The 21,439-nt window shown below is 41.6% G+C and overlaps 2 protein-coding genes across 2 annotated transcripts; one reads left to right on the top strand and one right to left on the bottom strand.

Moving 5' to 3' along the window:
* Nucleotides 1–2,201: 2,201 nt before the first annotated feature.
* On the bottom strand, nucleotides 2,202–8,477 carry LOC109513822 (troponin C, skeletal muscle). The gene is made up of 6 exons (XM_019866517.1): nucleotides 8,306–8,477; nucleotides 5,207–5,261; nucleotides 4,978–5,121; nucleotides 4,415–4,529; nucleotides 3,954–4,090; nucleotides 2,202–2,558 (listed from the first exon to the last, which is right to left on the bottom strand). The coding sequence occupies exons 1-6, from the start codon at nucleotides 8,306–8,308 to the stop codon at nucleotides 2,527–2,529; spliced, it is 486 nt and encodes a 161-aa protein (XP_019722076.1). The 5' UTR covers nucleotides 8,309–8,477; the 3' UTR covers nucleotides 2,202–2,526.
* A 3,190-nt stretch (nucleotides 8,478–11,667) lies between these two features.
* LOC109513761 (phosphatidylinositol 4,5-bisphosphate 3-kinase catalytic subunit gamma isoform) lies at nucleotides 11,668–19,754 on the top strand. Its single transcript, XM_019866410.1, has 12 exons — nucleotides 11,668–12,095; nucleotides 12,887–14,091; nucleotides 14,436–15,048; nucleotides 15,167–15,232; nucleotides 15,756–15,981; nucleotides 16,534–16,628; nucleotides 17,121–17,264; nucleotides 17,440–17,530; nucleotides 17,814–17,944; nucleotides 18,081–18,192; nucleotides 18,318–18,475; nucleotides 19,326–19,754. The coding sequence occupies exons 1-12, from the start codon at nucleotides 11,901–11,903 to the stop codon at nucleotides 19,578–19,580; spliced, it is 3,291 nt and encodes a 1,096-aa protein (XP_019721969.1). The 5' UTR covers nucleotides 11,668–11,900; the 3' UTR covers nucleotides 19,581–19,754.
* The last annotated feature ends 1,685 nt before the right edge of the window (nucleotides 19,755–21,439 follow it).

The following is a 21,439-nucleotide window of genomic DNA, read 5'->3' as shown; positions in this document are numbered from 1 at the left end:
TCCATAATTTTAATGATGATGATGAAGAATTACTGTTAGAATGAAATCAGAAAATCATGATAATTTGACTGTACAAAAAAAGGACAGTAATTAAATCAATGTTGCAGATGGTGCTTGTGGCAACCCTTGCTGCTCGCTAAGCCTGAGTGACATAGCAGTTACTGCTAGAATCGCTAGTGCTTCTGTGTTTACTGATGAGAAGCTAAAGGATCCACACAGTGACAAAACAAACTGGCGGTCGCCGAGAGGTTTAGCAATGTTTTGCTGAGTTGTAGTTGTGAATTCTGCTTTGATACCGTGTTTAGTCCTACTTTGGCAAAACTTGCAGGCTACTTCCTGGTTCATGCAGTGTGATAATGGGTCCTGTTGTTGTTTTGGGGGGTGGACTGTGGTAGGGTGTGGTTCAATGTGGTGTAATGTTGAGTGTCAAAAAAAAAAAAAAAAAAGAAAAGAAAACCACTTCGAATTGAATTAATCCAAGACCACAGTATATTATTCCAGTGGGTACGTGGCATCAATTTGACACTAATTTGATGTTGAAATAGGGTTTTGATGTTTAGTTGACTTTAGATGCCCATTGGTAGTGGCCACATCACGGCATATCACAGAAATTTACACATCCTGCTTGTTGTGGAGAAATTATGTCATAACATGTATTGAAAGGTATGATGCTGGACTAACATGGCATAATAACATATCAGAGCAATCCCGAGATCAATTGTAAATACAACAAACATACGAAACGAATTACGTCCTCCGAACTTATCTTTGGCCAATCAAAAGCTTTTAAATATATTGATTCCAGCTGCAGTCTTCCTGTGTGGAGTTTGCATGTTCTCCCTGTGCCTGCGTAGGTTTTCTTCGGGTACTCCGGTTTCCTCCCACATCCCAAAAACATGCATGGCAGGCTGATTGAACAGTATAAATTGTCTCTAGGTGTGGGTGTGAGTGTGGATGGTTGTTTGTCTCTGTGTGCCCTGCGATTGGCTGGCAACCGGTTCAGGGTGTCCCCCGCCTACTGCCCGAAGACAGTTGGGATAGGCTCCAGCACGCCCCGTGACCCTTGTGAGGATTAAGCGGATCAGAAAATGGATGGATGGATGGATACGAAACAAATTAGATTTCCCGCACTTACCTTTGGCCAATTAAAAGCTTAGAAATATATTGATTCCAGCTGCGCTCTTCCTGTGTAGAGTTTGCATGTTCTCCCTGTGCCTGCGTGGATTTTCTTCGGGTACTCCGGTTTCCTCCCACATTCCAGAAACATGCATGGCAGGCTGATTGAACACTCAAAATTGTCCGTAGGTGTGAGTGTGAGCGCGGATGGTTGCTCATCTCTGTGTGCCCTGCGATTGGCTGGCAACCAGTTCAGGGTGTCCCCCGCCGACTTCCCGAAGACAGCTGGGATAGGCTCCAGCACGCCCCCGCAACCCTTGCAAAAACAGAGGTGACATCGCTCTGATGTCACCTCTGAACCCCAAAGTGGAAAAATTCAGGTATTTGGGGTGTTAAGTGTTGATTAAGGCAGAAAAAGCTATAGTTTTTTTTCTCATGATTAAACGGAATGTCTTTTAATTAGTTGGAATTAAGCAGTGTACACATCACGATTTCTAACATCTTTCCCGAAGAATTGGTGAAATGCCCCCTAATGGCTTTGAGCTGTGTAGGCATGGCATCAGCGCCATCTGACTGGGCACATATTAACTGCTCAAAAAAAAAATAACGGACTTACATAGTACTGTTTAAGTGTTTCCTTTATTTTTTTGAGCAGTATATCTTGTACTTGTATTTTATTTATTTATTTATTTCATTGGGACTAAGTTTCTGGTGATGCTCAAATGTGTTTTTTGCTCTATTTGTATTTATTTGTCTTGTTAGATCACTGGAAGGTTGTTTTATTGAAATAAAAAAGGAAAACATTTGATATATTTTGACATGTATGTATTGTTGTTTATACTGTATTTCACAACTGCTTGATTAATTATAATTCAATTATTTATAAATAACATTATGGGGGGGAAAAATACCATTTAATTTTTCTTCTTTTTTTTCCTTGCCTGGGAATAACCCTGCCCATCTGACAGGATTATGTTCACCCATCCCAACAAGGTATATATTTTATTCTTTAACTTAACGGTAGTTTAAAGGGCTTGAATGACTTCTACGAAGCACAGTACAAAAAAGTGATGCAATCATTTTGTAACCAATGAGAAAAAGGTTGGTTTATTTCAGAAGACACCACAGCTTATGGAAGAGGAGTTGGATGATTTGATGGGAATACTTGGTGTAGCATGTCAGGAGAAGCAGCAGCTGCCAAGCAAGGGACAGCTGAGGACCGGCTGCAGGAAAGTGTCTTCGTCTTAAAAGGGGTGGACGGATATTTTTAGACATTCTTACCAGACCTTCGGGCTTCATATGAGAACAGCGTGGTGGAAGGTATTTAACCTCGAAACAAAATGATGCCAATTAAAAATGCAGTGATCTGATTATTAGGGGCAAAAAGAGGGTCACCAGGGAATGTGATCTTTACTGGACATTCTCCATCATCTTCAAAAACTCTGGAGAGAAATAAAAAAAAAGCATTAGTTAGTCCATAATGCTGCGATGTAGAAGAGGTTCACCTCAAAGACGCCTAAATGAAGAGTGGAAACAACTATCAAAGCCATCAATCCAACAAAACAGTACAGGTTTGCTAGATAGACGACAACGCAAGCAAAGGACAGATGGTTCTCGTTTTACAATGGGGTTCCATTCCTATGGCGGGAATGTCGCCCGAATTTGTACATAAATTCGAACACGCCGAAGTCTGTCACTAATCTATGCTAACACAGGAGTCAGAAGTCAAGTCATCATTTCAATAAATAAGCACTCGGAGGCCATATCTGGTCATGCATTGCCTCGCGAGTTTTGCAAGCTCACTCAATCAATCGATCAATCGATCAATCAATGATCGGTTAATCAGTCAATCAAACAATTCACACAGTACTTTTCATGCATGAAATGCAACTCAAATACGAGCTTACTGTACATAGATTAAAATCGACGCCGCTCTCCACTGAGGCATAGATACGCACACTTAAACGCACACACATGCTTGAGCTCAGTTTCTAAAATAACACCCAGGGTTTGCACTTGTGGTGAGGGATTTAACAAGAGAGCTCGTAGTTTGGTTTAAAGTTTCTCTCTCTGGGCCTCAGGTCAAATGACTAAGACTTTAGTTTTATCCTGGTTCAGCGGGACAAAGTTCTCTGCCATTCAGGATTTTATGTCTGAATATCTACAGTTAAAATCATTCATTGGACTGGTGGAGACAAAGTGATGCACCCCTGCGTATCATCAGTGTAGCTTTGGATGTTCACTCGATGGCTCCGGATACCAGCACCAAGAGAAGCATGTACAAATTAAACAGGGTCCAAAATTGAACCCTGAGGCACACCACGTAACTTCATTGACTTGGAAGGTGGATGTATTGACAGTACAAGATACGAGCCATCACTTGACCGATTTTGTCTCCTGTGATGTGAACTAAAATTTTTGAGATGAGTGCAGGTTAATTGATCCATCCATCCATCCATCCATTTTCCGATCCGCTTTATCCTCACAAGGGTCACGGGGGGTGCTGGAGCCTATCGCAGCCGTCTTCGGGCAGTAGGCGGGGGACACCCGGAACCGGTCGCCAGCCAATCGCAAGCCGTTTAGGTTAATTGAACACTCCAAATTGTCCCTACGTGTGATTGTGAGCGCAAATGGTTTTCGTCTTTGTGTGCCCCTGCGATTGGTTGACAAGTAGTTCAGGGTGTACCCCGCCGACTGCCCAAAGACAGCTGGGATAGGCATGCCCGCCACCCTCGTGAGGATAAGCGGATCAGATAATGGATGGATGGATGTTCCTCATATTAGCAATAAACACAGCACATAGTTATAAGTATCAATTTCCATTGTATCTAATTTACCATCGAAATCAATCTTTCCATCCTTATTATTGTCAGATTCGCCAAACATCTCATCAATGTCTTCCTCTGTGACAGGCTCTCCGGTCATGTGCAGAATGTCTCCAAACTCCTCCCGGTCGATGAATCCGTCTCCGTTCCTGATGATAGAAAATAAGCATTGTAATATTTTTTCCATAAAATTGTCTATTGTCTTCATTTTGTAGCATTTCTCTTGGCTGCACTGCTTCTAGACACTGGGTGTGAAGGATAACGTTTACAAGCTCATGTCATCTAAATTAAATACAAATGTGTAGAAACGTCAACGGTTTCAGTTCATTTTCCCATTTTATCAACAATGTCATTCACACACGCTCATGTAAAAATTGACTGCTGTGCCTATTTGATCTCTGCTGCTCACCAAAACAGCAGTCAAGACAGACGATAGATGAATTTAATTGTGGGAAATACGCCGGGTGGCCTACTTGTCGAAAATACGGAAGCATTCAGAAAGCTCCTCTTCACTCTTGCCGGCCTGGTCCTCCTTTAACTGTTGCACCATCATGACCAAGAACTCCTCAAAGTCAATGGTACCGCTGCCTGGGGAGAGGATGCAAGAAACAGAGAGGGTGAAGAGCTCGGCTGCACATCATCGCACAGCACCTAACGGCTCAAGAAATTGAAATATCACGGAAAGTTTACGGTATTGTTTTATATGAACGGGAACAGGTGGATATACAGCCTAATTGTATTTTCTAACATCTTGAAGAAGAACATTGAATTGTTCTGAGCGTCAATGAATGTCGCTGGCATAGATAGATGGAAATAATACATTATTTGTAGGAAGTAAATAATTTTTGAACCAATGAACAGAGATTGGTAACGGTCTCTCATGACACAGTGATCACCGCTGTCGGGGCCATATTTGCATATTTGCCTTTACACCGATAATACTGTTCAGTGAGGTCTTCATTTGGCAAAACTGTGTGTGTTTTATTGTGGTTGTTGGTTGCAGTGTTGTGCAAAGCACCACAATTCAGTTCCTCACCATCCTCATCTACTTCCTCAATGATGGCATCCAGCTCCTCCCTTGAGGGGTTTTGTCCCAACATCCTCATCACCGTGCCCAGCTCCTTGGTGCTGATGTCACCGCCGCCATCAGTGTCAAACATGTCAAAGGCGGCCTTGAACTCTAGACACAAAACAGGACGGTGTTGAAAAGGGATATTTCAGAATTAAAAATTGCGTCCATACACAGTACGCCAGCAAAGACTAACCTGCAATCATCTCCTCAGTGAGGAAGGAGCGGGCATCACTTTGAGCGTCGGTGGGCTTTTAAGAAAAAGGCAAACGAGTTAATACGAAGAGAAAGAACTCACAACATATTGACTGGAAACAATCATTACAGCAAAGCTTAAATAGACTGATTATTATACATATACATAAGTGTATGGTGTGCCATTAAATTTCAGTATCACAGTAGACCGAGGTGGTCATCAAAATGAAACAAAGATTTCATATTTGTACTGAAAAGTTCAATAGAACTGGACTACAATTTGGTAATTCTTTTCTGGACCACTAGAGGGAGTTTGTGTACCATGAGTGGTACGAGTGGTAAAGTTTGAAAATCACTGACATTTATGCGGCAAGAAAGCTAATTTAAAAAAAAAAGAAGAAAAAAGTTGGAATTTAATATAATGAAACACAAGCAGGCAGCACGGTACTGGTGGTTAGCACGTGTGCCTGATAATTTTGAGGTTCAGGGTTTGAACCTTGCTCTTCCTCTGTAGAATGTCCATGTTCAGAACTACACTATTGAAGAAGGCCATTTTGCCATTTGTCCATGGAGGCAAATGGTCCAATCCGATTTTAATTTCTGATCCTGCGACTAATTGCTGGGCACCTCCTCCAAACAGTTGTGGGGGAAACACGATTGTCTTCCTTATGTTTTGGCACGTTAAACATCAACAATAGAAGAAAAAAAAACAAGTCGCCATAGGAACAACTTATCTCTCACTCAAATAGATTTATAACATCATAGGACAGTTATGCAAACAATGTGCGCTAACAATAGAGGCCTTGCATGTTCTCTCAGAGGGTGTTAGGCAGTATTACCACTAATTTTGTAAGGTGCATTTGAGTCAAGTTTGTATAGAGTCATGTTCATGTCGCATTATCAGAATTATTAGTATTCAAAATACCATATATCTTTATGAGCCTGTTAAGTATATTCGGTTCATGACGTCTACAGATGAGCATTTTGTCTATTGTTTAAAGAACTATAACCCATTGAAGTTAGTGTTATCATGTCTATAATTGTAGAATGTAAGTACATTACACAGTCAGATATGTTGATTTAAATCTGAACAATTACTGTTTTATTCGTTGACAATGCAGAAAAGTTTAGGTAGTACCATTTACGTAACAGCACTGGCCTCTTGTGTCTCCGTCATATCATCCACATCATTTTATACTGTACTTACAGATGTTGAGATGATCTAATTTATTTATTATTATAAATATTGTTTTTTTTTATACTGACCAAAGATATACTACATTAAATAAAAATACATTTAAGTGTATATGGCCCAATGGTGTACATAAGTATACTCATCTTATAATGACGTCCCCTCAAAAAACAAATCAAAACATAACAGAAAACACATAGCAATGATCATATCCTCATTATGTTATATTATAATTTACTCAACAGCAAAGGGCATTCAAAGTGGGTATCCTTGTGTGTCCGGGTTTGCCATTAATGAGGAAATTACCAGAAAATTTGGTATATTGAGCACAACCGCATATAAATAAAATAACGTTGGAAATTTCACACATGAGCAGCACTGGTTACACATATTGTGCTGTCTCCTCATGGCACAAGTAGTGTTAATCGAACATGTCAAGAAGTAGAGAGTTAGCAAACTACACGAACGCTCAAGCTAAACTCCAGCAGTTCTTAACAGAGAATCACATATACTGTATGCCTGTAAGTACTGTCGGTTGTGAGTAAAATAAAGAAAAGGTTGTTTGATGGTTTAAAATGATGCTTATTTCCATAAGCACATCTATGTATTTTCTTATTGGATATTACCGTTAAGCTAGTGTACTTATGTTAGGCTAATGATAATGGCAGCGATAGTCTTTTGAAAGTACTTCAAGTTAACCCGTATATCAAATAAACAGAGTGAAGCGAGAACTTTGCATCTCATTTGGGGTATCGTTGATTATCTGAATACCGGTAAGTAAATATTGCACCTTCAGGGAGGGCAGAATGAATAGAGATACAAGTGAAAACAAAATTAGCTTAAGTCATGGATAGGAAATGAAGTGGAAACAACACAAAGTAGAAGCGAAAATATTGGTAATGCCGCAAAAAAAAGTATTTGTTGTGTTTTCGCCATGATGAAGATGTGCACTGGCAGAGTTCTGAGGACTAAGCTACCGGTAAATGCATTCAGAAACCCAATTTTGATGAGTACCGAAGTTAAAGCTAACAATTGACGAGAATGTGGCACTCTTGGGATAAGGAAAATCTGCAAATTAAAATCCATCTTTGTTTAAGTCACAGTTGCTAAAACTGGGAAACAGCAGCATCTTAAAGTCCGAACTTTACAGTGCTCATATATTGTACATATAAATGTGACGCTTTTATTTATACTGCCAATTTACAGTCATTTTACAAATTTGCCATGTCAAGTTTAGCATTGTTGGCATTTTTGGAACACTTTATGGAAAAAATGTTGAAACAAAAATTTATTCCCTACAAGGTGTTAAAAAACCAAAAAAGCAAAATTTATCATGAGGAGAATGAACTGTCCACGTTTGCCTCTCTTCTGGCTCTTGACGGATCATCATCAGTATCTTAGCATGTGGCCACGCACACAAATCCTTGAGGCTTAGCTATTTTTAAAACGAGACTTGAGGAAGGATTTGAGGAAGATTTTTGTCAAGGTGAGCGTCCTAAATTAGGACACTCGGAAAAGGCCGTATGTCTGTCTCAATTTACTCAGCTGTGTGCGTGACGCTATCTTTAGTGCGGCTGGCTCGAATCTAAATATCCATCATATCGGGTTTAGCTGCCATACAGCATGATGCAAAAAGCAGATGAAAACCTCGCAGAGGAGAGCAAAAGTTACGAAAGTGATCTTTGCCTTTTGGAAGCGGGTGCAACATGGCGGCATCATCATCTCCCTACAATAAACTTCCTGAAAGAAAACACTTTTGAAAAGAAATCCGGAAACTCTCTCTCTGAGCATGTCCGCTTGCTCAGAGGGTTATCTCCATCTTCGCACATCTTTCCTGTATCCTCTCCAGGCGAAAGCCAAAATCCTCAACACCAATAAGAGAAAAGGCCCGAACGCTCAGGTTCTTACCATGGCGACCAGCTGTTGTGCAAACAAGCACCCCCAAAAAACAGTTGACTGGCTGAGAAAGGATGTCTCCCTGCTACACGGGTGGGATAGAGGAGTCACTCTGTTCCCCTCACTCACATAAGTACCCTCGCATCCTGTGAAACTTTCCCTGAAAATGACCAGGATTGGGCCAGAGGCGGCCAATCAAATTCGTAGGTGCCGATTTACAATCTCTTGACGGACGTCCCCATGTGTCCAATCCAATCCCCCATATTTAGACAACGGATCATCTCTGTGACATTGATTAAAAAAAAGGAAAGATGGTGCAAGCATCAGTCAAGTCGAGGTTATTTTGGCAGAGGATCAACTGGGCACTTCACTGGAGATGGAACCCTGACATCACACTTTAGATTAACGCCTCTCCACCCCTCATGCTCAGATTCTCTAACCCCCTCCTCTTGCTCGACCCCGGGAGTCCATCTCTCTGACCGTCCTCATGGCTTCGGGCTTCATCTTGCACTTTGTGACATGTGTACTGGTAACTCAAGATCGAGCGCAAGTGGATTGTTGCTCTTCAAACAGGTGTACAACATCTCCAGCTATCATGCCGTCTGGCTTCTGCCTCTTTCAACAAGTAGACAAATAGAACAGCAGGCATGCAGCTCGTAGTTAGCATGTCAATCAGCCACAAAGCTTAAGTGTACGCTGTAGAGTGTAGTTTTTTTGTGTGTACTTGACTTCTGGGTGTGAAAGGTTATGGACAATGTACTTGCTACTGGCTTAGAGAAAAAAAAAAAAAAAATTGGTCTCTGGAGCGCCTGTCCAAAACGTGTGCAAGTGTCCGGTTAAACAACCAGTCTGCTGTTGTCTGCCTAGTTCATCCATCCATCCATCCATTTTCTAATCTGCTTATCTTCACAAGGGTCGCGGGCATGCTGGAGCCTGTCCCAGCTGTCTTCGGGCAGTGGGCGGGGGACACCCTGAACTGGTTGCCAGCCACTCACAGGGCACACACAGACGAACAACCATTTGCGCTCACACTCACACCTAGCGACAATTTAAAGTGTTCCATTAGCTTGCCACACGTGTTTTTGGAATGTGGGAGGAAACCGGAGTACTTGGGAGACAGGGAGAACATGCAAATTCCACACAGGAATCAAACCCTGGACCTCTGCACTGTGAGGCAGACGGGCTAAACAGTTGTCCACCGTGCTGCCCCTGCAATGATGTCACTTCCAAATGTTAAGCAGAGCTGCATTGAGTTTTGTTGCACAGAGTAGCATTAGCTAGTAGTGTTAGTTTCTGATTAGCATCTTATACTTGACTGTACTGTACTTGAATGTAGTAGTTGAAGTGGTTTGAAGTGGTCGTGTTTGGTGTCCATACGTATATAGTAGTAGTAGTAATAGTAGTAGTCGTAGTAGTGGTTTATGAAGTGCTGCCTCCACATGTAAAATGCTTTTCTGAACCTTTTGCGTTTTCGCCAATGCTCTGGGTCCTGCTTTCACAAGTACAAGCCTCTCGAGTTGCATTGATCGGTCTCTGCCCCTGGTTATCATGGTAACAAAAGCTGCACTGAGCAGGAATGTGAGACCACCCTAAAAAAAATTTAAAATTGACATCAATGCATCTCAAGTCATTTTGGAATTTTCATTCATCCATCGAGTTCACACTTCCGGGGAATGTGCGGATGATTGCTGAGTGTTTCTGAAGAGAGCCGCAGGGAGGATCATTAATCATCAAGGAAAATCTGGGGTACTCACCTCTATACAAAAATCGGGCAGGAGAACTATTACTTCATATCCAGCCACTTCCCTGTTCCTTTGCATGCAGCAGTGCCTGTTTAAAAGTGCTCTATCAAAAAAGTTTAGTTTTTTTTTTTTTTTTTTTTTTTTTAAAATACAGTATTGTTGCTTAAATTATCCTCTGATTCCGGAGTGACTCAAAAACGTTTGCTCATGTAAACTTTATACTTAATTGGACAAGGCTTTCAAGATGCTTATTATGCAGCATGGTTCAACAAATGATTTTTTTTTTAAGTACACTTAATCACTATATTTACATCCATGTCCCTTGGCAGCCATACTTATTGTCTCTCTTCTATCGGAAAGGAGTACGTCTTCTTTTATGATCCTCTCTCTTCTCTCTGTATTTTGATCCGCCCACTTCTCACTTTCCAGCTGCCTTGAATCTCCTCTTCTCAGTCATCACCCTGAGCACCTTCCATGCTGTTCAATTTATTTGCCCTCCCCTCATAGATTGACCGACTGACAGCAACAGCTGACTGTCAACATTCTCTTCCTTCCACTTTCCCTCCTGCTGACAGGAAACTTGTTAAAAATGAATGAGAACATGTAAATTGTTCCCCAGAGAAATACAAATAAGTGAAGTAAAAAGTCTTTTTTTCATCAGAATTTTGGTCATCTTTCCCCTTCTCATTACACCTTCCCCTGATCCTTTCTATTTCCAGACATTGCCCCACTCCCCTCTTGGGGAGCAGCTGAGGCCTCTGTAAAAACACGCTCTAAATAAGGTGGGAGATATGCCTGCATTGCTGTCTGGCGAGGAGCCCATGACCGAGCTGTTTCTCCAGCATGGTGCATGCACTGATTTTAACAAGTTAATCCATTTTCAAACATGAAAGACCCCCGCCCACGATAAATGGAAAACTACAAAATGTGTATTGACTGATTTTATAGTGTGTGATGAGCTTGAGATGACTAACACAGCACACCACAAATACACGATATCTGTCATAGTACTGAGATTGACAGAAGAGAGGTAGCACGGTGCCACAGGGCATCCAGACAGCGGCATAGCACAAAGTAGTCGTAGTAGTAGTAGTCGACAACCTGGCAACCTTTTTCTTTTTCTTAGTTTTTAATGATATCTTCAACGGCGGTAAAATAAAAATGACATGAAGAAAGATTTGCAACTGCAATGTGGCTACCGGATGAGGAAACTTGCCCAGTTTTTTTCTTCTCCTACTATTTCTTTTTCTTTACATTTTCCAGCAGTCTGGAAGTCATGTGGCGTACTGCCTTGCACCGGTCAGTTTTGGTACTATGACAGACAACGTGTCTGGTGGAGGAGACTTGAGTACCACACATTATAAGAGCAGTATGACAACATGCTTTTTCTTTCTTCATCATGATTGTGTGGGGTTTCTCACGGTCAACTCAAATCTGTAATTATGTTTAAAATAAGCCTGTCTATACCCTCCTTAAGTTGCCGTTTGTTGATCTTTTTTACATTATATTTCTCATTCTGTCAATGCTGTGACAACGTGCTGTGAAAAAAATATTTTGGGAGGTTTGTGGACCAGATTCTTAAATATCAGCATTCAAAATGCAAATGATACAAAAAGGGAAATAATTCTTGCCTATGGCTGTATTTCTCGGTTACGACGTACGTGAATGAAGAAGTGACTAAATTGTAAATGCACAAAAGGGGAACACACAAAAACAAAGTTACAGCCACCTTGACAGTACCTGTTCACAATTTGAATTGAAGCCACACCATCAACAAACTAGTCAAAGGTGACACTTGTGTTACTCTTTGTGTTTTGCTGTGTTTTACATGAATTTACTTTTTTTTGTTGGACAATCAATCTTCAATGGATCTGTGTCTGCTTGCTACCAACTCACTCGCATGGACCCAAAAACGATCAGAGGACAAGTTGAAGTTCATCTGTGAGTTTCGATCTGGCTCGAGGCTCCCCATTGGTGACCGTACAGATGGGGAGATGGTGTCAGTGATCCTTCCTGCTCGATGCACTGTCCACGAGTTGAGGATGTACATCTCTATGCAGGTATGTCACTTAAGCATATATTTATGTCCCTTTTTGTGGGGTGCAATTGCATACATATAAGGTTGAGGTCAAACACTAATGGGATAGTTGGCGTCTAAATTCTCCCATAGGAAACAATGGATATGTTTACTTGTAACACATTTTAAGTAACATTTAAGTAACATTTTAACCACTCACATTCACACATATGGTCAACACACAACACACTGAGAGAAGATGCAAACTCACAATGGCGTCATAAAAGAATTGCGGTATTAAGCGTCTCCACCCTTTTATTTCCTGAGGGAAAGGTTGTGGCCTTTTTGTCAATTGAGTGACACTACAATTATTTGAGCAATTTACAAGAGTAGAAGTCACAATTTGAGGAAATATGGTCACTGTGACTTTTGAATGAAAGAAGATAGATTCAATAAAAAAAAAAAAAATCATTTACCGGTAATTATTTGACCTTTTTTGTGACCTTTTGTTTTTTTGTGTTTTTATAACCATTTTCACATATTCGGTTCAATACAATAAATTCTCAACTCAACTCAACTCAACTCAACTGTATTTATAGAGCACTTTCAAACAGCCATCGCCATCATATATATAACAATAAAGCAATAAATCACTAACAAAGACAGTAGAAAGCACCAAACAGTAAAATTAAGAATGAGGAAAAGCAACATATCTGCCAACAAGGCCATTTTCATACATTTTTGAAAAGACCCTCACGTCAATGAGCTATAAGAATGCCATTACAATGTCACAATATCACAGTGTTTAAAACAATGTGGGTTTTGTGCATTCAGGCGCAGAACTGCCATCCAGATCCATCTGCAATACTGGATCCCGAAAGGTACACTGTACTATTTTCCAAGGGAAAAGACTGGTATGAGGCCTATGACGATTCTCAGATCATCAGGACACTTGATATGCCACGGTGGTATGATGACAATGACCTTCTAACAGCCCACATTGTGCTGGAGGAGACGGTGGCGGTCGACTGTGAGGTGAAACAGAAATGGAATCAGTTTCTGGCCTTCCTGATCGGGCACGATCTGGAAAAAGAGGCGTCGGACAAACACTGTGAACTCGCGTACACCCGCAGGAAACTGGCGTCTTCCAGAAACCAAGAACTAAGAAATCGGGATGAGACATTGTACACCACGGAGCCTTGGGTAGCAAACACCCCGGTTCCGAATGACTTAAAGCACTTGCTAAATAGAAAACTCTCTGTTACCCTACATTACATGGACCAGATCAATTTCAGTATACGTGTGGATTTCGGTGCCACACCTGATATTCTTCTTCAATTTTTTCGAAGGGTGTTGGCGCAAGAGAGGCGTGAAATCTCAGATACCTTGGTGTTAAAGGTGACAGGAAGGGAAGAATTTTTGTCCGGGGACTACCCTCTAAAAGATTTCCTCTGGGTGCGACAGTGCTTGAAAGAAAATCAAGGTCTCCACTTGTCCATAATCCCCATCTCTCAGCTTGTTCAAGAGACGGTCCACTTTGAGGACTCGCCACTTGTTGATGCTTTCGGCGGCTCGTTCCGTTCCCATGAAGAACTCTGCCTTAAAGGGAAGGATCTGGAAGACATCTACATGATATCCTTGTGGGAGTGCGACAGGAAATTCCGTGTCAAACTTCTCGGCATTGATATCCCGACGTTTCCCAACAAAGCCCCTCGATCGGTCTATGTAGAAGCAGCTGTAATATTTGGTAGTTCGGTTATCTCCTCGGTGTCTTCACCTCCCAAACTCTTCACAGAGGAAGTACTGTGGAACGAGTGGCTGTGCTTTGACGTGATCCTTAAGGACCTACCTCGTGGAGTCAAGTTGGGCTTTACCATTAATGCCTGCAGTAGTGACACGTCCCCTGGGAGTGACGACACAAAGGTGTCACCAAATAAAGATTCTAAGTCGCCTACAACCCCAGTCTCCAAAATGGTAGACCTGCAGAAAGGGAAGGCAAAGGTGCTCTACTTTGTCAATCTTCTCCTGATTGATTACAGGTCAGAAGTGTTTTACTACCATCACCAATAGCTCAGTTACCTTTAATTTTATTTACTTTATGCCAGACAACTGGAAAAGTTTTGAAAATAAATTTGATGTGTACCTTGGATAGAAGTCAGTCTTAAAAAAAATCCTAACTTAAAAAGAGAGACTAGTAATGACCCCATAGGGGAAACCCTATTTACAGGGTATAGGGACTGAGCCCTGCCGCAAGTAGCGAATCATTTTGGGCCTAATATAGAGGCCTAATATAGAGAAAAACATTTTAAGGGGTGTGTTCTGTAATTCTGTAATATATTATCGTTCTTTTGTTGACACCTGATTTGATTTCGTTTTCTGCCAGGTCAGTCCTCAGCCAGGGTTGCTTCACATTGCACATGTGGTCCAACCATGACCATGATGATGAGATCATCACTTGCCAAGCTGATAAACTTTCCAGTGCTACTAATCCAGACTCATCAAACGCAATGGCGATCAGCTTTCTTCTTGACCACTACAGCTTCCCCGTGGTTCTCCCAACCAGCATTAGCCCCAATGGATATTCTGGTGCTCCCAATACTAGCGTCTCTCAAAGCAAATCTGCTCCTATCTCTGCACCCAACACCGATTCCTTTAAACCAGTCCAAGATGAAGGAAATGAACCTGGGACCTCAATATCTGCCCCTCAAAGCTTCTGTCCAATCAAGGCTTGTCTAAGTAGACTAAAGGAAACAAATGATTGCTGTGGTCTGAACCTACCCCAGTTCCTTCGCACTGTAGATTGGACCAACAGCAAAGCGGTTGAAGATGTCCACTGGTTGTTGGCAAACTGGGACTTGACAGAGCTGGATGTGACCGTCGCCCTGGAGTTGTTGAGCATGGACTTTGCTGATGAGACAGTCAGAAGATTAGCGGTGCAGAGACTGGAGAGCCTCTCCAACGATAGTGTTCTGAAGTATTTACTGCAGTTGGTGCAGGTTGGTGTATTTCCACACTCTATCAGATCGTTTTCATAAACAGGGCACTTGCAAGCTGTGGACATTGAGGCTTCTAGTTAGCGATGTGAATAAATGTACATACTTTTTATTTGCATAGACCATCAAAGTGGAACCTTACCATGACAGTTTCCTTGCTCGGTACCTTCTCCAGAGAGCCCTGAGGGTGAGTGACAATTTGCTCAAACTTTGTGCTTACAATTAATGCAGATATGGACAACATTGTTGGTATTCTTCTGTTAAAAACAACTTCTTAAAAAGTGCAATGGTCACAGAATTAAATGAAAATCAGACAATTATTTTCTAAAACAAATTCATGTAAGTGGTCTGGCTAAAAATGAGAATACCTTAATATCATCATTTGTTGAGCAACCTTGCTCCAAATTTCTCAGGTTCGAAGGGTACATTCTCGCGATGGTACGTCTTCACGACTTCTTCCACAATTCTTTTTTAGAGCATGCCTCTGAATAATTGCTCAGGGCAACATCAAGGAGTGCGAATTGCAATTGACAAAAGGAAGGCAATCGCTTGTGCAATTTGTGACATGAGCAGTTTTAGAATGTGATGTGAGCCAATAAAAACGTGGTTTGTGGGGACCTTATTTCTACCGGGGTCGTATGTGCTGTTACTATATTGGTGGCGAGACTCGGTGTGACTCACTTATCGTACTGATTCATACTCTACTGCAGAGCAAGCGAATCGGCCACTTCTTCTTCTGGTACGTGCGTGGCGAGGTAACGTCCTGCCTGTATTTCCGTCAGCGTATGGCAGTGCTTCTGGAGGCCTACTTGCTGGGCTGTGGTCAGGCCATGCTGGATGGCTTCGTTCAACAGGTGCAGGCTGTGGACACTCTTCAGGAGGCTGCGGTCATGATTAAGAGGGCCTACCCTGAAAAAAGGGACCTTCCTCCTTCAGGTGTGGCGTTAGATTCTTGTAGACAGGTGAAATTAGCTTCTAAAGTTGCTGCTCTGCCCTGTCTCAGAGAGGGAGAGGGGTGATGATATCCACCACACATATCAGCACAGTGCAGAATCTGTCTTCCTGCACTTCACATCAAATCCACCAAAATCATGTTATATGATGTGCGCCACAACTTAGACCTAGTTTCGTCCGGTTTGAGTGTAGTCTTCTTTCTGTCACCAGATTGTCAGCACGTGTCTGCCAAATTCCCAAACACTGTAAACCACAGTTGTAGAGTTTCTGAGCTCTGTGATTTGGCTGGCAACCAGTCCAGGCTGTACCTCACCTCTGGCCCTAAGTCAGAATGAATAGGCCCAACTCACCAGCCACTTTAATGAGTACAAATGCTAGAAAAATGGATGGATGGAAACACCTGCTGACAGAGGTTTGTGAACAGTTGACCGCCTAACCTGTCAACTTTGACAACAGACCCACTGAGATGCATCAGGTCTAACACTACCAGTATCATTTGCACAGCAGACACTTCTCAAATTTGTTTCATTACAGCTTCTCTAAAACTTCAAGAATTTCTTCAGGAGAGCAGGCTGCCCACTGAATTCCTGCTGCCTTTGGATCCCCGGATCAAAGTAGGACAGATTCTGGCAAGCATCTTTCTGGTCTACTTGTGGAGTGGCTGAGAATTGATTCAAATTGAATTAAGCCTTGGTGATGTGTATGAGTGTTACTGAATGGATGTAATATAAAAAAAGAGCTTTCCCCACATATTTGCTGAAAAACCCCCCTTTTCTCCCTCTGGTGCTCTTTCTGCAATACCCTAAAATGCCAGAAGATGCCGCCAAAGCCCTCTCTCAATAGGAAATGGTGTCAAGGAAACACGTTGATATAATATGTCTTTGTAGCCCCTCCCCGCCCCCCGCCACTGGTTTAAATTCCAGTAACATTGTCATTAGGTCACTGACCTGCATTGGTAATTATTGTTCATAAAATAATTTTACCACTCACATTCATATTTAATCCTCTTTGCTTTTTGTGTTGTTTACTGAAGTTTTTTAAAAAAAAATAGTCTGGGTACATCGCTGTTTTTTGATTGCCCCTGGTACAACCATTTCTCCTCCTTTCCCTTTGAAATGCAGCTTGACAAATGCAAGGTCATGGCGTCAAAGAAGAAACCACTGTGGCTGGAGTTCTCGCCCATACCGTCACCTACCTCTGCTACACCTGTTGGGATCATTTTCAAACAGGGGGATGACCTCAGACAGGACATGCTGGTAATTCAGGTGAGGCCCATTGGTCCATTTGAAAACAAGGAGGAGAAAAAAACTGATGCCCAATAGTCAGTGCATCATCCACTTCCTCTCCTCAGATAAACAAACAGTTGCAGATAGGTATACACCACTATTTGAATTTCTCTAAATGTATTCCCCCGCTGGATAAATCTGTGTCTCTATTTAGACTTTGGCAGTGATGGACTCAATCTGGCAAGAGCAGTCTCTGCACCTCAACCTGGTCCCATACGGCTGCATCTCCACAGGACACAACATCGGTAACCCTCGACAAGACCTTAAAAAAGGGTCAGATCCATGATCAAGATCTGACATGTCTAAAGTCTGGCCCACAATGAATATATCACCAATATTTTTTCCCCTTGAAAAATAAGATTTAATATGAGCCATATTTCAAACCATTTTTTAACATATCGTAAAGTATTGGCCTTCTGTGATCTGCTTGTTATTTTTTTCATGTGATTTACAGATGAGGCTTTCTGTCACACTGACTGTATTAAGTAAAATATACCACAGATTAATCAAATCTCCATGTATTATTAGGCATGATTGAGATTGTCAGGGATGCGGCAACCATCGCTGCAGTCCAGAGGAGCCAGGGAGAAACAAATGGATTCTTTAGGAATGACGCCCTCTTTGAATGGCTCAAATCCAAGTGTTCTCTCCAGGAAATCGTAAGCAATGATTTAAAACATTGCTAACTATGCCTTATTCGTCTTGGCTGTGAACGTCAAATGGATTTTGGCCTGATGATTCTTTTAAAAAATTCCATGTTTCAGTCACACAATATTTATATTTTCGGTCATACAGCACTTCAAGACTGTAGATCGGTTTGTAAAGTCCTGTGCCGGCTACTGTGTGGCTACATATGTACTAGGCATTGGGGATCGTCACAATGACAACATTATGATCACGGATCAAGGTACGATATACCAAAGACAGCGTTGCTGTTTAATCTCCATCGATGTCAAACCTCAGATGTGTCAAGTTTTATGTAATGTGAGGAAGTATAGGACTTGAAAGAAAAATCACCCTTTTGCTATTCAGGCAATTTGTTCCACATCGACTTTGGCCACATCTTGGGCAACAGGAAGCACTTCCTCGGGGTGAGCAGGGAGCGGGTGCCATTTGTCCTAACGCCAGACTTTCTGTATGTCATGGGAAGGGTCAAAGGCGGCAATAGCCTCTACTTTCAGCGTTTCCGGGTAAGGACACTCTGTTTTTCATCCAGTGACATATGCACCTTCATTTGCACAAAGATCATGAACGATGTAGTCAGTACATACATTAAATTAATACAGTAAAAACTGCACAGTTGATTGAAATCAACAGTGAAAGCCAGTGAAACCTTTTTGGTGTTTCCGCCAGATAGGTTCATGGTACACTCAATTTCCCAAAACGTGTGTTAGCTTCTTGAAAGAGTAGCTTGACAAAAATCAACATACTGATCACTGAACACAATTTTTTTTTTTTTTGCACAATGGACCATTTTCACATAGGGCAATATTTTGCCGGACCAGCATATTTAGTAACTCACCATTATGATGAATGTTCAGGAGTTATTGTAATTGGGTTGGAGCCTTGTACTTTTTTCTCTTTAAACGGGAAGTGAAGACAAATATTTGCCTTACAATATGTTCTATGCACCCCCATTCTGATTAATATTCGATTTGTGGAATAAGAAACATGCAGTCAAATCCATCTGTTCTAATGCATCTGAGAGGGTGGCTATTTTGTCTTGTACAGCCATTTACTGTTGACTCAAAATGACAGTGCTTTCGGGCTCAGGTAACGATCATCAGAGCTCAACTGATTCTGGGATTGGTCATGTGGTCATTTGCAAGCTGAATGACTTAAATTGACTTTGCTGTTAGAAAAAAAAACTAGCCTAGTTGGTTCATGGAAGACTTTCAATTGACTATGAGCCTCACTGAAATCAGCAAATCCTTTTCTGCCATGTGGACAATCTCTAAAATAAAATATAATTTAACATTGTGTAGATGACTGTACATAATGCATGGAGACTAATGTGAACATTGTATATTTATTGAACAGAATGTGTGCACCCAGGCATATCTTGCTCTTCGCGCACATTCTCGCCTGCTGGTCACCCTCTTCTCCCTCATGCTCCTCTCGGGCATGCCCGAGCTGAGCGCTGTAGAGGACATGCGCTACCTGCGGGAGGCGCTGCAGGAGGACAAGAGTGAGGCAGAGGCCAAGGATCATTTCCTTCAGCAGATTGACATGTGTGAGCAGCTGGGCTGGACCGTGCAGGCCAACTGGTGGATCCACCGGATGGCAAATAGATAAATGATTAAGCGTGTTGTGTCAAAACCTACAATCACACGTTTTTTTTTTTTTTAAGATAATGCTCATATCAGACCATGATGTTTTAACATGTTCCTATGATTATTATAACAGTTTCATCTTTTACATTACAGTATTGTGTGTTCTTTAACCGGTAAAGGCGACTATACTGCTTGGTCAAGGTTCATTCATCTGCGATATTGTGAATGACATACGGGCCCCGCCCAGTATGTCCCACATTTCTCTGTAATAGTACTGTTATTCATTTTTTTATTTAATTCCAATTTCCCTTGAAATGTGTTTTTAGAAATAAAGGCCACTCCACTATGAGAGGAGCCCCCCCCCACCATTTTCAGTTCAATATAGTAATATATTATTATTTTATCAATCTATCTTCCATATCATGTAATGAGGACAAGCGCTGCCAGAAAAAAACAAAAAAAAAACTTTATGACAGCAACCTAGTGGTCTCCCTCGCAGTCAATAAATCCTGAGTTAGAATCTTGGCTCAGGCCCTCCTGTCTGGACTTTGCCCATTCTCGCATGGTATGCTTGGGTGGTTTAGCTCCTGGTACTCCGTCTGTCACACATTCCAAAAACATGCATGTTTGGTTTACTGAAGACTCTCAATCACAGGTGTCAAACTTAAGGCCCTGGGGCCCAATCTTGCCCACTGGATCACATTATGTGGCTAAAACAGATCAAGTGAATGTAGTTCAAGTTCCTTGGTAAATAGGTTTGTTGTTTTCAGTTTGACCAAAAAAAAAAAAATGCTGAAATTTCAATATTTAGCTATCTCATTCAACCGTATCAGAACAGAGGCTATACGTTGATGCAGTGTCTCAAGGCACAGAAAGGTTTTCCTTTTTAGTTTAAAATAACTTACTTTAACATCCACGATCCCATGTATACCCTGGCCAACGACAGAGACTTGATGTTTTTTCTCTTTGGTTCCATTTTAAATCCATCTGCATTGTGTCATACTAGCCACATCCAAGTTTAGTGCTAAGCTAGTTTGTCTCTCAGGTCCGGCATATATTTGCAAACACCCTTTCATTTGCAAGTAGCATGGTTCTAGCCCTCCAACAGCTATGGAACTACTACTGAAAATCCGCTCGAATGTAGCACGTTCATGGTTTTCACAAATGTATAAGTAGGTACTAGGACGTGCCATCCAAATATGCTAGGACCGTTCTGACTCAAATGGGAAAATTCAGATTCGCTGTTGATTTCCAACGTTTTCTGTCCTGTCACAATGGCATTGTTTATATTTTGCACAGTGCAGTGTGGGTTGCGTGATGTCAATGTCACCAAGACTAAACAGTACATTTGTATGGTTTTCACAGTCAAAACGGACTTCTGAGGGAAACCATCACACCGATGTGGCTTTGACCAAAATGAGTCTGAGACCCCTGCTCTAAAATGTCCATAGGTGTGAATGGTAGTGTGAATGGCAGTGTGAATGGCTGTTTGTCTATGTGTTCTGCCCCTGACTTGTGACCAATCCAAGGTAGACAACACCATTTGCCCAAAGTCAGCTGGGATCGATCAAATGGATTGATGGATGGAAATCGATATGTAGCCTACTTTGTTAAGTGTTGAATGAAGTGATTTCTTTCTATTCATTCACTCTCACTGCTTGGAAAGTTGAAAGAATAGTCTTTTTTGGCATGCTCATTTGCACTTGAATCTAGACTGCACGCAGGTAAATATATATTTTTTATACATGCACCCTGATGCATATGTACTGTATAAACCTTTATATGCATATGAAATTGCATTTTCATTTGCATTTTCACTTGTGAAGGCAAGTGAAGTGTTGGGCTTCCCTTCCTTCTTTACGTAAACCTTTCCGAAATACA

The sequence above is a fragment of the Hippocampus comes genome, unplaced genomic scaffold, assembly GCF_001891065.2.
Source record: "Hippocampus comes isolate QL1 unplaced genomic scaffold, H_comes_QL1_v1.1 scaffold139, whole genome shotgun sequence".
NCBI lineage: Eukaryota > Metazoa > Chordata > Actinopteri > Syngnathiformes > Syngnathidae > Hippocampus > Hippocampus comes.
This window is presented reverse-complemented; position numbering and strand designations above follow the sequence as displayed.

Excerpts from the sequence above, each read along its gene's own strand:
- LOC109513822 (XM_019866517.1), bottom strand. Across the intron at positions 5,122-5,206 it reads CACTGAGGAGATGATTGCAG|AGTTCAAGGCCGCCTTTGAC; the intron begins GTTAGTCTTTGC and ends TTTTGTGTCTAG. Across the intron at positions 4,091-4,414 it reads TGCTTCCGTATTTTCGACAA|GAACGGAGACGGATTCATCG; the intron begins GTAGGCCACCCG and ends TTCTATCATCAG.
- LOC109513761 (XM_019866410.1), top strand. The coding sequence starts at position 11,901 with ATGGATCTGTGTCTGCTTGCTACCAACTCACTCGCATGGACCCAAAAA. Across the intron at positions 15,049-15,166 it reads ATTTACTGCAGTTGGTGCAG|ACCATCAAAGTGGAACCTTA; the intron begins GTTGGTGTATTT and ends TTATTTGCATAG. Across the intron at positions 17,265-17,439 it reads AGGACATGCTGGTAATTCAG|ACTTTGGCAGTGATGGACTC; the intron begins GTGAGGCCCATT and ends GTCTCTATTTAG.